The sequence below is a fragment of the Dendrobates tinctorius genome, unplaced genomic scaffold, assembly GCF_039654945.1.
Source record: "Dendrobates tinctorius isolate UK_male_01 unplaced genomic scaffold, ASM3965494v1 ptg000027l, whole genome shotgun sequence".
Taxonomy (NCBI): domain Eukaryota; kingdom Metazoa; phylum Chordata; class Amphibia; order Anura; family Dendrobatidae; genus Dendrobates; species Dendrobates tinctorius.
Window position 1 is genome coordinate 6,546,504 of NW_027361695.1, and position 17,159 is coordinate 6,563,662.

General features: G+C 43.5%; 1 protein-coding gene across 2 annotated transcripts in view; it reads left to right on the forward strand.

Annotated features, from left to right (window-relative positions):
• The window catches only part of FRMD4B (FERM domain containing 4B), a 142,541-nt gene that overhangs the window by 20,294 nt on the left and 105,088 nt on the right, over positions 1-17,159 (forward strand). For both annotated transcript variants that reach the window (XM_073569729.1, XM_073569730.1), the window contains exons 2-4: positions 3,361-3,426; positions 5,880-5,974; positions 8,099-8,191. In XM_073569729.1, the coding sequence (XP_073425830.1) occupies positions 3,361-3,426; positions 5,880-5,974; positions 8,099-8,191 (254 nt within the window). The remainder of the gene's footprint in view (positions 1-3,360; positions 3,427-5,879; positions 5,975-8,098; positions 8,192-17,159) is intronic.

A 17,159-nucleotide genomic window follows, 5' to 3' on the forward strand; every position in this document is an offset into this window, starting at 1 on the left:
TTATAGACCAATAGTTAGGAACAAAAATGTATTGCCTTTGCTGTATTTTAAGTTTACGTGGGTAAAAACAAAATATTTAATTTTGCAAAAGTTCCCTTACAACTTGAGTGCGCAGTAGGGTGACCGGATCTCATATGGGGGGGAAAAAATGTCAGAATCTTGTTCGTCTGGACCCCACAAAACGATTCCCCTTTCCAGATATTGAGATAGCCAAAATTTGAGCTCGATCAAACGACGTTAACCCGTGGAGCTCGTCGCTCAAAGTTTGAAAAAATCCAAATTGAGGTATTTTAAGATTTAGGTATTTTGCATAGTCTGTTAGACTATAAAGAATGTGACAACAACATTGCAGAAATAGCCCTGACCACATTTTCGAACCATTTGTGGTATTTGAATGCAGAGTTGGTGGGATTATCGTTTTTTGATCCCACCATTACAGACAATGAAAAGTTGTTAATGGCTAATAAATTGCTCAGTAGCACAGATGAACCATCAGAGCACGCTAACCTACATGAGTTGATAATTTTACATAGTTATCTAATCTATTCTAGAGCTTTTGTTAAAGTAGTTTTTGAAACGTCAGAATATAATGCTCGGCATTTGCTTACAACTTGCAGGACATATTGCTTTTGTTCTTCATCTTTTGTCAGAAGGTCATTAAAGTCGGTTACTTCCTACCTCTTTTAATTTTTCTTTCCTAACTTTTGGATTTACAACCCTAGCGTGCTCTGATGGTTCATCTGTGCTACTGAGCAATTTATTAGCCATTAACAACTTTTCATTGTCTGTAATGGTGGGATCAAAAAACGATAATCCCACCAACTCTGCATTCAAATACCACAAATGGTTCGAAAATTTGGTCAGAGCTATTTCTGCAATGTTGTTGTCACATTCTTTATAGTCTAACAGACTATGCAAAATACCTAAATCTTAAAATACCTCAATTTGGATTTTTTCAAACTTTGAGCGACGAGTGGCACGGGTTAACGTCGTTTGATCAAGCTCAAATTTTGGCTATCTCAATATCTGGAAAGGGGAATCGTTTTGTGGGGTCCAGACGGACAAATTCTGACATCGATTTTTTGCGGTCACCCTAGTGCGCAGCTCCTATGCTGACGTACCTGTCTCCACAGCTACAGGCTACAAAAAAACTGTGATAGCCTTTTTTGCTGCAGCATCACACTGTTGACTCATGTGCAGTCTGTGATCTATTAGTATACCCAAGTCTTTCACACATGCTGTTGCTTAGTTCTATTCCTCCCATTCTGTAGATGTAATTTTCCGTTTATCTTGCCCAGATGTAGAATCTTGCATTTCTACAAGTTAAATGTCTTTCTAGTCTTTCTATTAGTCACTGCCCATTGTTCAAGAAGAGGGGACAGAGGGGAAGGGAGAACTCACAGCTGCAGGATTGGACTACACGTGTTTTTTTTGTAATTTGTAAGCATAGAAACTCCTAGGAGCTACATGCACCAAATGGTAGGAGATTTTTTATTAAGGCCATGTGTAATTTTGCTTTATTTGTTTTACCTTTTCGATGCATTAGAACACAAATATTGGTTGTAAAAATCTATAAAAAAATCTTCAAATAGGTCCTGAGACCCCAACCGACCGCTCAAACTGAAGGGGCGCTGCGCTTGGTCGGGATGGCTCAGCGATGGACAGTGGAGTGGCGCTCCCCATGCGCAATCGCGATCTTCGCATGCTCAGGGAGGAAAATTAAGATTTACGCCAGACATTATATATGATGTACCCCACAGGATTAGTCCTGGCTAATTAACATATTTTGGCAAATTGGCACAGACATAAAGATTGTTTAGGGGCTCAAGGACATTTTTAGAATACTGTACGAGGGTTCTGGAGTATTGCAGTGAGGTTTGGGGAATCTGACAAGTTTCCTTTAGGTTGATAAGTGTTTTTTTTCTTTTAAGATTCCAAATTTCAGTCTAGATACCCACAGCGTGGGCATATACCTACAGTGTGATGCCCTGACAGCCCATCAATATTATGTCCACACTGTGCCCCCACACAGTATGTTGGGCTCACAGTGCTTCCATCAAAGTATGATGGTCCTATAGTGCCTCCAACACAGTATGATGTCCCAACAGTACCCCCCCACAGTATGATAGCCCCACAGCGCCTCAAACACAGAATAATGTCCCCACAATGACCTACATACAGTATGATGCCCCTAAAGTGCCTCCAACACAGAATGATGTCCCTACAGTGTCCATCATACATTACAATGTGTGTACAATGCATTAACCTACAGTATGATTACCACACACAGTATGATGTCCCATCACATATTATGAAGCCCCCATACATTATGATGCCCCCTCTGTCCGCCCACAGTATGAGGTCCTCACAGTTCCTCACACATGTTATAATAACTTTCCTAGTGTCCCCAAACACAGTATGATGTCCCCAAAATGCCCCTCTACAGTATTATGCTGCTAACACAATATGATGACTTCACAGTGCCCCCCAAAACAGTATGATGCACTCACAATACCCCAAGACGTTTTGATGCCTCCACAATGGCCCCAACACAGAATAATGCTCCCACAGCACCATTACACAATATAATGCTCCTCACAGTGCCCCCGACACATGATGCCCCCGACACACGATGATGCCTCCGACACATGATGCCCCCGACACACATTGATGCCTCCGACACACGATGATGCCCCCTACACAAGATGATGCCCCCGACACACGATGATGTCCCGACACACGATGATGCCCCCGACACAAGATGATGCCCCCTACACACGATGATGCCCCCTACACAAGATGATGCCCCCGACACAAGATGATGCCCCCGACACAAGATGATGCCCCCGACACGCGATGATGCCCCCGACACGCGATGATGCCCCGACACGCGATGATGCCCTGACACACGATGATGCCCCCGACACACGGTGATGCCCCCGACACACGGTGATGCCCCCGACACACGGTGATGCCCCCGACACACGATGATGCCCCCGACACACGATGATGCCCCCGACACACGATGATGCCCCCGACACACGATGATGCCCCCGACACACGATGTTGCCCCCGACACACGGTGATTCCCCCGACACATGGTGATTCCCCCGACACACGGTGATTCCCCCCGACACACGGTGATTCCCCCGACACACGGTGATTCCCCCGACACACGGTGATGCCCCAACACACGATGATGCCCCCGACACACGATGATGCCCCCAACTGAGAACTGTCAGCACGGTGCTGTTCATGGATCTTCTCTCCTGCAAAACTTCTGTATTCTGTACTTTACTTTCTTCTCTGTATGAACGGCTCTGAATGAGTCAATAAAAGCTTTCTTTTTTTCCTTTGCAGATGGCAGAAGGCCGACACTGCAAGGTGCACCTGTTGGACGACCGCAAGTTGGAGCTACTGGTGCAGGTACCGAGAGACGTTGCACCGTGTTGTTTTACTACTCGTCACACACAGACTGTCTTCATTATAAGAAGTAGAATGATTGTCTCCGGGAAGATAAGTCAGATGTCTCGTGTCATGTTCCTCGTTTCCATAATGGGCAGCCCCCCCCCCCCAATCTGGCGAAATACTGGCAGCCCTCATAGAGGGATTGAGACGGCCATCTGCTCTGTAAAGCTGTGTGACCCCAGACTGACGAGAAAGTGGTGCCAAGCAGGTGCCTGCCAGACACCGAGCCCCGTGTGGGGGTGCGGGAGCGGTCCGAAGAGATGAGAGCAGGCAAACACATTTATCTATCTATCTATCTATCTATCTATCTATCTATCTATCTATCTATCTATCTATCTATTATCTGTCCATCTATCTATTATCTATCTATCATCTATCTATCTATCTTTCTATCTATTATCTATCATCTATCTATCAATTATCTATTATCTATCTATCTTTTATCTATTATCTATCTATTATCTTTCATCTATCTATCTATTATCTATCTATTATCTCTTATCTGTCTCTTATCATATCATATCATAGATAATAGATGCATAAAGAGATATATTTATCTCATATTTTGAAAAAGATTCCATGACTTGTACAGAAACATCACCACATGTGCCAATTAAGTCCAATATTATTTGGCATCACTTTACAGCACTGTTATGTCCCTTTCTTGGATTTATCCCATAACTATCTATATAAATATACAGTATCTATCACATATCTACAGTGGCATGTAAAAGTTTGGGCACCCCTGGTTAAAATTACTGTTATTGTGAACAGTTAAGCAAGCTGAAGATGAAATGATCTCTAAAAGGCCTAAAGCTAAAGATGACGCATTTCCTTTGTATTTTAGGCAAAAAAAAATATTTTCATATATTTTCATTTTTTACATTTCAAAAATTACAAAAAGGAAATTGGGCTGATGAAAAAGTTTGGGTACCCTCCATGGTTGGCACCTACTAGCACCCCCTTTTGCAAGTATCACACATGTAAACACTTTTTGTAGCACTAGCCCCAACCAAGAGTCTTCCACTTCTTCTCTGAGAAATTTTCATCCATTTTCCTTGGATCATTCTTCCCGTTCTGAGATTCCTGGGTCGTCTTGCTTCCTCTGCTATTTTGAGGTCTAGCCATAGATTTTCAATGATGTTCAGATCAGGGGACTGTGAAGGCCATTGTAAAACCTTCATCTTGCACCTTTTGAGGTCTATTGTGGATTGTGACGTGTGTTTAGGATCATTCTCCATTTGTAGAAGCCATCCTCTTCCTCTTTTCACCTTCAGCTTTTTTACAGATAGTGTTATGTTTGCATCAAGAATTTGTAGAAATTTCATTGAATCCATTCTTCCTGCTACCCATGAAATGTTCCCTGTGCCACAGGCTGCAACACAACCCCAAAGCATGACTGTTCTTCCCCCATGCTTGGTTGGCGAGATGCTCTTTTCCTGAGATTATGTGCCCTTTTTTCTCCACACATACCTTCATTCCACAGGACTTGTTTCCAAAATGCATCAGGCTTCTTTTGGTGTTCTTTTGTATACTTCTGATGCTGAATTTTATGGTGAAGATGCACGATAGGTTTTCTTCTGATGACTCTTCCATGAAGGCCATATTTATCCAGGTATCTCTGAACAGTAGAACAATGTACCCCAACTCCAGAGTCTGCTAAATCTTTCTGAAGGTCTTTTGCAGTCAAGCAGGGGTTCTGATTTGCCTCTCTAGCAATCCTACGAGCAACTCTCAATGAAATTTTGCTTGGTCTTCCAGACCTTATCTTGAACTCCACTATTCCTGGTTACTGCCATTTCTTAATTACATTTCGTACTGAGGAAAGGGCAACTTGAAAACACTTTTCTATCTTATAACTTTCTCCTGCTTTGTGGGCCTCCACCATTTTCATTTTCAGAGTGCTAGGCAGCTGCTTAGAAGAACCCATGGCTGCTGTTTTTTGGCACAAAGTTAGAGGAGGCTGGGTTTTATAAATCTGGGAAATTTGCATCAACTGACCTTTCCTAATGATGATAGTGATCAAGCCATAACCCTAACAGGCCAATTAAGGTATGAAGCCTGACTACACAGATCTACAAGGGTGCCAAAACTTTTGCATCGGACCATTTTCCTTTTGGTAATTACATTTTTTTAAAAAATGACAATTTTTTTGCCTAAAATTCAACGGAAATGTGTTCTCTTTAACTTTAGGCCTTTTAAAGATCATTTCATCTTCAACTTCCATCTATCTATCTATCTTTTATCTATCATCCTATCCAGTGTTGTGTCTGTGAAAGGACCTGCTTCCTGATTTGGAGATGATAGTGGCCCCCTCACCTCTTGTGCCCCTATGCGGCTGTACACGTGCACCAATAACATGTCCGCCCCGGTCATATCTGTCCTAATCCTTCATTCTTTCATTGTCGCAGCCTAAGCTGTTGTCCCGGGAGTTGCTGGACCTGGTGGCCTCACACTTTAATCTGAAGGAGAAGGAATATTTTGGGATCTCCTTTGTAGATGACACGTAAGTAAAATAAATAACGTCATATAGCTTTTTGCAAATCTGTAATATATTGGTATACTCTCCACCAGGGTCGGCGCGCCATCACCCAGCAAACGTACGTCGGGGAAACCTACTGTGTGCACTACATGTACTGAGCTGAGCCTGCGCTTCCAGCGCCGATGCCGTCTGTCTTGTACAGCTGACACCTGATCTGCTCGCACTGTATATGCCCAATTACAATATGAGAAGATTTCACCCTTCACGTTCTCATTTTGCTAATTGCATCGGACGTCCGATTAACCAGAATCGTAATTAATTTCGGAGGAAATTATTCATGACCCCGCGTCGCGCTCCCAGCTCAGCTACGTACCGAACTGCGAACGACGTGAAATTTGACGCTTCGTTATTAATTATTAACGAGCCTGACATTATGTTCTCTGCGAATAGAAGGCGATGAATCAATTAGTAGCGGCTCATATGTAGAATAATCTTCCCATAATTACATTTCTGAATAATTGACTAGAAATGGATGAGGTCCTAGAGTCTGAGTCGTACCGGACTGTTCTTATACCAGCTATTTCCTGCCATTGATGGCATCGGCCTTGGCAGTAGAAAACCTCCGACGTAGACTGATGTGCGCCGTGAAGTGTAATCTGTCATGTGTGCACCACAGTGCGGTATTGTTTGGGGAGAGATTTGTAATCTTGATAAACTAAATTCTAAGTGATGTTTCGGGCCACAGAGACAATTTGTAAGTTTTTCGCTGACATTCAATTGCAGAGAAATAGCCGATACGTGATGGCGGTGGAGATGGAGCGCATACTGCTGTGTAGCGGTAATATTTAAAGGCACGGTTTAGATGCAATATTAGAATTGGGTTTTGAACAATATCCTAATATAATGTCACCATTTCTGCCGGTAACAAGTGACAGTCAGAGAAATAACAAGTCAGTCTGTGTTCATTTAAGCCTTCTTTTGCATGAGCCGATGCAAACTATATAAAGACCGAATAGGGAATACATATTTTTTCTTACTTATATGCATGTAATTTTGGCTAAAAATCATTTTTGCAATTGGGTTTCATTAAAATTTTGCTCCCTTTGCCTTCTACTGTATATCTTCGGTGTTGCACTGTCTGCAGAATGAGTTAACTGAGAATTCGTCAGTGAGATCGCTCTGACACTCCAACGTGAGAGTTTGTAAATTTTTTATAAGAACATCTAAGATTTTTACAAAAAAACCCTGTCCAGGAAAATAAAGAGTCTGTAAAAGCCAAACAGTTTGCTTGTCCTTTGCTGAGCATTACTTCTTTATTCTGCCAATTATCAGCAACAAGTCAGCTGCGATAGTGGTGGTGTTTGCAACTTGTGTAGTGGGAAGGAGCCTAAAACTGAACTGTTTGTGCTGCTGGCCATAACACTATCATATAAGCTATCTCCACTAGAAGGTGCTCAATGTATATAGATTTAGAACATTTTCACGTTTGCTTAAAGGGGACCTGTCACTTGCTATAAATATGTAAATTTTATGGCATGTGTAAATGCAGCTGTTCTCCTGAATCCGGCGATGTTTTTCTTTTGTTACTGAGCCTCTCCGTTCCTGAGATTTAGCCTTCTCTTCTCTGTATGTAAAACTATTCTTGTTAACTAGGTGGGTGTGGTCATAAACTCTTCCCTGTGCTTGGACCACACCCAGTTGTTAACAAGACTAGATTTACATACAGGGAAGAAGGGGCCGTATCTCAGGAACGGAGAGGCGCAGGAACAGAAGAAAAACATCGCCGGATTCAGGAGAACGGCGGCATTTACATCAGGTAAAAAAAAATACTAATTTTTGTCAAGTGTTTAGATTTATACTGTTTCCATTTAGTTTAAATAGGACCTGACAATTTCTATAAATATGTATTTTTTTTAAAATTGGGGTAAATAGCGTTCTCCTGAATCCGGTGATGTTTTTCTTATGTTCTTGCTCCGCCGATTTCCAGAGATATGACCTCATCTTTCATGTTTGTAAATCTAGTTTTGTTAGCCAAGTGGGTGTGGTATTAAAAGTTACATATTTATGATAAGTCACAGGTCATCAACATTAATAAAGGTGCGCTTAGATATGAGACCAAATCTGTAATTTCAGCTTTTCCCTTTGCAGGGGGCAGTTCGCCTGGCTGCAGTTGGATCAGAGAGTGCTCGATCACGACCTGCCGAAGAAATCCGGCCCCGTGACACTGTATTTTGTTGTAAGGTAAGTTTTCCATTTTCTCCAGCCCAGTGAAAAAGTATTTGCCCCCCCCCCCTTCCAAATTCAATCTTTTTCACATTTTTTACTTTTTTTTTGGCACCTGTTGGATTTTAAAGCGGCCACGGACATCATACGTAAGTCAGCCGAACCCAAAGAGCACGTGAACATACCCAACCATTTCGGAGCAATTACTATTTTAAGTCTATAGGGGGTACCCCGACTTTCCCTCATTGGCAGAAGGATCGGAATTGTTGGATTTTATCAGGTTTTGGTCAAAGGATTTATTCTTCTTATCTGCCGATAAAAAGATCACAATTGTTCTAGACTTACCGGGAATGTCGCAACTTTTTGGAAACAGTCTTGGATCATAAATGGACGAGGTTTACAAAAATGGGCCCACAAACGAAAGTTCTAGATAGGGGTCGGACTTATTCTGGGGTGGGGACAAAGCTTCCCTAATTTGCCAACAGGGAGGTGGGTCACTATATGTAAATGACTGGCTGTATGGGGAGGCAGGAGGAACATCTGTGGGCCCATCGCTGGTCTTTATACATAGATTCTTGATAATTGCCTTTTAAAGGATAGTTTCCAAATTTAGAAGTTATCACGTATTCACAATCTTGGTCTAACATTCGCATGATATTCTCTATGGGGATACCGAAAAAAGCGGAGCGCAATAGTCAGCTGGTACTCAGGGGTGCACATGTCCAAACAGAGGAGGCATTTGAGAGGCCCGTGTTTGGAGTCCAAGTTTTCAACTGTTCTGTAGAGTGATGGAAATACTTCTTTCATTGTCTAAATGCTTTTCTAAGTTTTCTAAAAACTTATAAAAGTTTTGACTGTGCACCTAAACTTTCCTTCACCAGCAGAGAGCGCCATATCGCCATGATCCAAGACGCTGCACGTGTGGCCTGCTGGACACAACTTGTCGTGGGTGTAACTCATGTATTGCAGTGTCCCGATGGCGGCCTTAGTCAGCCCGATGAGCACATAACCACCCTGTGAACTGGGTCAGAGGATTTATACCATTACTCTGGACGGAAGCTGCAATCAGCGTTAATTATCTTATAAAATATCATTTCTCCCGTAATGATGGGGGAGGTGAAGACGTTACTTGTTTTACCGTCCTATAAACTTGGATTGTGCGCTCCAGAAACTTTATTTAGCGCCTTGGTATTCAGTCTCGAGATTCTCAGCCAAGTATGTGGACAGAAAATGAGCTAAGTGGTGTCTGGTGGCGGCAATATTTCTAGGGATTCATGCTGCCGTAGACTGACGTCCAAACCGGTTCTCCATGACAGCCGGTCTTTACTTTTGCACCCGCCATCTTGGTGCTCTTTGGCTCATACAAGGCACTGCAACATCATGGCGTTCCGAGACACCCAGTCACTAAGTCTCACGTGACTCCACGAGGTCCAGAGAGCCGAGCTGAGGATCTTGGGTGCAGAAGTGAAGACCGGCTGCCACAAAGGACCAAACTGGAGGGTTTTCAGGCTCTTCCAGACCACATCAAGTTGTCGGGTGAAAACAAGTTATCACCTATCCGAAAAATGGGTGATAGCTTACTAATTGGTGGGTCTCCGACCACTGGGACCTGCTCCAAATGGGGCACTTTTATCCCCATTAGAATGGACCGCCATTCCATGAATTCTCTTGAAAAAAAACCAATTTCAGCGCACAGCAACCCCATAGTGAATGAATGAAGCAGCGGTCAGACCCTCACCAATCAATCTTTTGGATAGGCGATAACTTGTTTTCACCGGACAACTCCTTTAATCGTGATTTCTCACCACATCAAAGTTCAGCTCGACTTCGATATGGTGTGTGCAACCTGACAGCAAGTGTTGTAATCCCCTGCAGCACTCCCAGAGGAGAGATGAGGTATTACAGTGCACATGGAAACTAACGATATGCGATAGATGTACCGGGTCCTCCATATTACTACTGTGAAGTGTGGAGTACGGACCCTCTTCGATTACAATTCCTAAACCCAAAATATCACCCCACTTTGTACTTGAAAGGCCTCTCGTAGAGGAGCTGATTGTATCGACCAAGCGCTACGATTTTAGGAAGTCTTGTTCGTCTAGTACCGATCCGCCATGACCAGAGATGGCGTCCCTTGCGCACAGGTTCCCCTAATAAGCCGGAGCGCGAGAACGAGTGATAGAAATTGATGGAAAGCGACGTCGCCTCCAGAGAGATGTGATCCACAGCAGCGCAGAGCGCGTTGTCTCGTCTTATTGAAGTGTCGCTGCTTCTGCCGAGAAATCACGGGAGGATAAATGCTTCGTTATTATCCTTTTCCATGTCAGACACGGGGAGCCATTCTCTTTACAAGATCCTCAGCTTCAATACAACTAATTCTTCCCGCAAAGACTTTGATGATCCTTTTTTCTTAATTAAGACGTAAGATCGAGGAGCTGAGAACAGAATAAAGTGTCACCATTTGGGGGAAATTTTATTTATTTATTTTTTTTTGGAAGAGTGTCCTAATGATAATCTGATCAGACAGAGGAGCTGAGCATCAAGCTTCCGGGTTTCGGACTGATGCGTGACATGTATGTATGACGCGGCTCCTATTCAATATGAAAATTACCTATTGTTTAAATCAACTTTTTATGTTAAATGTATTTTAACAAAAATGTTTGTTTTTCGATTTTGCTTATCATTATCTAGACTAAAAAATAATTAGAAATGTGGCAATTTTCACACTGGACATTACACCTAATGGTAAACACTTTGTGTTTATGATCACAGATAGGATTACAGTAAAAAGTAATCACTAGATTAGACTGGATCAATTATTCACAATAAGTGATGTCACAGCTCACCTCCTCCTCCCGTATAATGACTGATAACACCTCTATATACAGTAGATAACACAGTATCCACCATTCACAATAGGTGATGTCACAGCTCACCTCCTCCTCCCGTATAATGACTGATAACACCTCTATATACAGTAGATAACACAGGATCCACCATTCACAATAGGTGATATCACAGCACACCTCCTCCTGTACAATGACTGATAACACCTCTATATACAGTAGATAACACAGGATCCACCATTCACAATAGGTGATGTCACAGCTCACCTCCTCCTCCTGTACAATGACTGATAACACCTCTATATACAGTAGATAACACGGGATCCACCATTCACAATAGCTGATGTCACAGCTCACCTCCTCCTCCCGTATAATGACTGATAACACCTCTATATACAGTAGATAACACAGTATCCACCATTCACAATAGGTGATGTCACAGCTCACCTCCTCCTCCTGTACAATGACTGATAACACCTCTATATACAGTAGATAACACGGGATTCACCATTCACAAAAGCTGATGTCACAGCTCACCTCCTCCTCCCATATAATGACTGATAACACCTCTATATACAGTAGATAACACAGTATCCACCATTCACAATAGGTGATGTCACAGCTCACCTCCTCCTCCTGTACAATGACTGATAACACCTCTATATACAGTAGATAACACGGGATCCACCATTCACAATAGCTGATGTCACAGCTCACCTCCTCCTCCCGTATAATGTCTGATAACACCTCTATATACAGTAGATAACACAGTATCCACCATTCACAATAGGTGATGTCACAGCTCACCTCCTCCTCCTGTACAATGACTGATAACACCTCTATATACAGTAGATAACACGGGATCCACCATTCACAATAGCTGATGTCACAGCTCACCTCCTCCTCCCGTACAATGACTGATAACACCTCTATATACAGTAGATAACACAGTATCCACCATTCACAATAGGTGATGTCACAGCTCACCTCCTCCTCCTGTACAATGACTGATAACACCTCTATATACAGTAGATGTAAATATTTGAAAATTAGTTTTCTTACACTGGGTCCACATTTGGGAGTATAATCCCCCCCTCCTTTAAAGGCTTACTCTTAAAAGGGTGTCCCATAAACAAAATGTACCAGTTTCCCATAGGATAGGCGATGAACATACGATTGCTGGTGCCTGAGCCCTCTGACCCTAATCAGTCATGAGAACGGGGGTCCCAAAGTACCTTGTGATTGGAGCTGTAGTGAGCATGTGCGACCACGGCATGTAGTCACTGTCTATAGGAGTTGTGGTTGCACGTGCTCACTACAGCTTCATTCACTCTACACCCCAGTGGGGTCCCAGCGGTCTGACCCCCGGCAATCAATTATCATCTATCTTGTGACATATGGCAATTATGTCACAAGTCCTTCTTACTGATCTGTTTCTATTGCTCTCTGATGAGATTTGACAGTCGTGCTTGGATAACAGCTGACTTTAATTGCATATTATCTTAGATAAGCAAATGTCACCCTGAGCCCTGCCTTCATAAACACTAAACGCGTGGGCTAGTGAAGGCCGGATGGGCTAGTTGCTTATCTGGACCTCACCAATATGTTGCACCCATTCTATCACAATAACTTCCCGAGGGCAAAGTCACTGGGAGCAGGAATAGACAATTACCATTATATAATATGTAGAGGAAAGAGCATCATGTTTAAGCTCGCGGACTGGTATTACAGGTTTTGCGAGTTTTACTGCTGGTGGAGTCGGCAACAAACACTTTGCTGGAAACTTTAGAAAGAAAAAAAGTTGTTCGACCTCAGAGAGAGAGCTACAAGCGGCTTGCCCACTGGAATGAGGAGAAGGACATTAGGACAGTAGCCGCCCGCTTGCACAGTACGAAGTTTCTGCAGATGTAAAGTTACAAAAAGTTACAAAATTCACCCTTTTATGGGATATTGTTAGGATCCAACATTTGGGGCCACCACTAATCCTGAGAACCAAGGTGCTTGGTCCCTTGTTGGGAAGACTTGCCCTGTATCTAAATACCTTGGCCATGACGGAGAGGCTTGTTGGCACCCGCACTGGCACCCAGAGATCATGTCCCTCCAGCTAAAATCCTGGATCATTGTCACGAATGCATTGTCAGATTACCAGGGGCTCCTTCCCTGTCTCTAACGCTAGGGGCGCCCTAGCTATCGCTGCTCCCCAGATTACTTCTGATGGTTTATACCAGTTGACCTTAGCACATTGCCAGTTACAGGCAGGTAGATACCGGTAGACCTTATCCCATAGCCAGTCACATGCAAATAGATACCGATAGATCTTATCCCATAGCCAGTCACATGCAGGTAGATACCGGTAGACCTTATCCCATAGCCAGTCACATGCAAGTAGATACCGATAGACCTTATCCCATAGCCAGTCACATACAGGTAGATACCGGTAGACCTTATCCCATAACCAGTCACATGCAGGTAGATACCGGTAGACCTTATCCCATAGCCAGTCACATGCAAGTAGATACCGATAGACCTTATCCCATAGCCAGTCACATGTAGGTAGATACCGGTAGACCTTATCCCATAGCATGTCGCATGCAGGTAGAGACCGGTAGACCTTATCCATAGCCAGACACATGTAGGTAGATACTGGTAGACCTTATCCCATATCCAGTTGCATTCTGGTTAGAGACTGGTAGAACTTATCCCATAGCCAGTTACATGTACGTAGATACCGGTAGACCTTATACCATAACCAGTCACATGTAGGTATATACCAGTAGACCATATTTAATAACCAGTCACATGCAGGTAGGTACCGGTAGACCTTATCTCATAGCCAGTCACATGCAAGTAGAGACCGGTAGACCTTATCCCATAGCCAGTCACATACTGGTAGATACCGGTAGACTTTATCCCATAGCCAGTCCCAAACAGGTAGATACCGGTAGACCTTATCCCATAGCAAGTCACATGCAGGTAGATACCGTGAGACCTTTTGCCATAACCAGTCACAATCAGGTAGATACCATGAGACCTTATCCCATAGCCAGTCACATGCAGGTAGATACCGGTAGACCTTATCACATAGCCAGTCACATACAGGTAGATACCGGTAGACCTTATCACATAGCCAGTCACATGCAGGTAGATACCGGTAGACCTTATCCCATAACCAGTCACATGCAGGTAGATACCGGTAGACCTTATCCCATTACCAGTCACATGCAGGTAGATACCGGTAGACCTTATCCCATAACCAGTCACATGCAGGTAGATACCAGTAGACCTTATCCCATAACCAGTCACATGCAGGTAGATACCGGTAGACCTTATCCCATAACCAGTCACATGCAGGTAGATACCGGTAGACCTTATCCCATAACCAGTCACATGCAGGTAGATACCGGTAGACCTTATCACATAGCCAGTCACATACAGGTAGATACCGGTAGACCTTATCACATAGCCAGTCACATGCAGGTAGATACCGGTAGACCTTATCCCATAACCAGTCACATGCAGGTAGATACCGGTAGACCTTATCCCATTACCAGTCACATGCAGGTAGATACCGGTAGACCTTATCCCATAACCAGTCACATGCAGGTAGATACCAGTAGACCTTATCCCATAACCAGTCACATGCAGGTAGATACCGGTAGACCTTATCCCATAACCAGTCACATGCAGGTAGATACCGGTAGACCTTATCCCATAACCAGTCACATGCAGGTAGATACCGGTAGACCTTATCCCATAACCAGTCACATGCAGGTAGATACCGGTAGACCTTATCCCATTACCAGTCACATGCAGGTAGATACCGGTAGACCTTATCCCATAACCAGTCACATGCAGGTAGATACCGGTAGACCTTATCCCATAACCAGTCACATGCAGGTAGATACCGGTAGACCTTATCCCATAACCAGTCACATGCAGGTAGATACCGGTAGACCTTATCCCATAACCAGTTACATGCAGGTAGATACCGGTAGACCTTATCCCATAACCAGTCACATGCAGGTAGATACCGGTAGACCTTATCCCATAACCAGTCACATGCAGGTAGATACCGGTAGACCTTATCCCATAACCAGTCACATGCAGGTAGATACCGGTAGACCTTATCCCATAACCAGTCACATGCAGGTAGATACCGGTAGACCTTATCCCATAACCAGTCACATGCAGGTAGATACTGGAGGACCTCATCTTGTAACCGTTAGAGAGCTGATAGATCCAAGCAGACCTCAAACCGGCAGGATCATAGATAACGACAACATCGGAAAGCTTATCCAGAAGTTTTTTATCGCGCGTTTCTACCCATCTTCAGCCTCGGGTTTTCGTTGAATCACAAGACCGGACCTGCTCGATATCCTGCAGTCTTCTCTGAACATGAAATTGACACCAGGATGACCTTCACGATCCAGCTCCAGACAATGAAGGCGCCTGTTCATTCTTCTGTATTGCTCACATCTTCACACATTTTTACCATCTAAATACCTAATAACAGACAGAACCTGGAGAAGTAAAAAAAATAAAGTCTATGGCTTCTTAGATAACTCGCTGCGGGGTTTTCAAGGAGATGCAACAATGAGACATTGTACATCGGGTGGAGGATGATGTCGATCAAAAGCCGCTATTGTGACACTGGAATAAGAGCGCAGCGCCGTCTTTTAATTAGCGCTGTATATATTGTTATCAGGATCGGCAGCCCCTGTAGACGCCGTGCCGAGCTTGTATCTGCTTGACCTGCGAGTGGAGACCAAATCGAAAAGTAAAAATGGCCGTCACATTGGCTTGATGGTGGCCAAACTCACCAATTTTGAAGTGTATGAAGGTGTCCAAACTTACCCCCACGAGAAGTGTCAAGCCTCATCTTTTTGATTTTTAGGGGCGTCTGACTGTAACTTTTTTTCCCTGTCCTCAATCATGCAACAATTCATCCAAGGGATCTCTGACCCAAACTAGAGAATTGCTTTTGGTTCATACTTGCAGTTTATAATGGATCCAGATCATCTCCGTATGCAGCGGTAATATGGATCAATAGTCTATAGACACGGTAGGGTCAAGAATGCTGGCCAGGGAGATTTCCTCCTGCATTAATGAGCGCCACGATGGGACTAATAACTGAGGAGCCCGTGTCAAAGCAAGAAATGGACAACTCCGCGAGATGCCGAGAGGAAAGCCCTTAGTGCAGGTGTAAGGTGCCGTAAGAGTGGGCCTGACGAGAATGAGGGGGTGTTGTAGTGGTGTAACATGGTTTGGCGATGACTAGAGTAGGTGTAATGTGCAGACCGGCACATAATGCTTTGGTGGTGACCATCCAAAAATTTGCTGTGGACCCCTACACTTCTTATGGCAGCCATAGATTTCTCTGGGTCCCTAGTGTCCCTCCACTTCACATGCGGATTTATGACTCCATGAGGATGTGCATTGTGGAAAGAGGCACTGGTCTGGGATCCAAAAATGAGGAACCAGCGTTAGACTGATTTTTTTTCTTCGAATGTTATATTTTTTAACAGTACCCTTACCAAAAACTAAATTTTCCAGTTCACGACCACGAAGGAAATCGCTCCCTATGTCCCAGATCCTAAAATATACAAAAACAGTATTCAATTTTTTTATGACCACAAAGAACCATGTAAACATTATCTCAACATTTCTACTTTTTATCTACAATAGCACATCGCATAATTCTATGTTATTCCATATTATACCCCAGAGCTGCATTCACTATTCTACTGGTGGAGTCACAGTGTACATACATTACATTACTGATCCTGAGTTACATCCTGTATTATACTCCAGAGCTGCACTCACTATTCTGCTGGTGCAGTCACTGTGTACATACATTACATTACTGATCCTAAGTTACATTCTGTATTATACCCCAGAGCTGCACTCACTATTCTACTGGTGGAGTCACTGTGTACATACATTACATTACTGATCCTGAGTTACATCCTGTATTATACCCCAGAGCTGCACTCACTATTCTGCTGGTGGAGTCACTGTGTACATACATTACATTACTGATCCCGAGTTACATCCTGTATTATACCCCAGAGCTGCACTCACTATTCTGCTGGTGCAGTCACTCTGTACATACATTACATTACTGATCCTGAGTTATATTC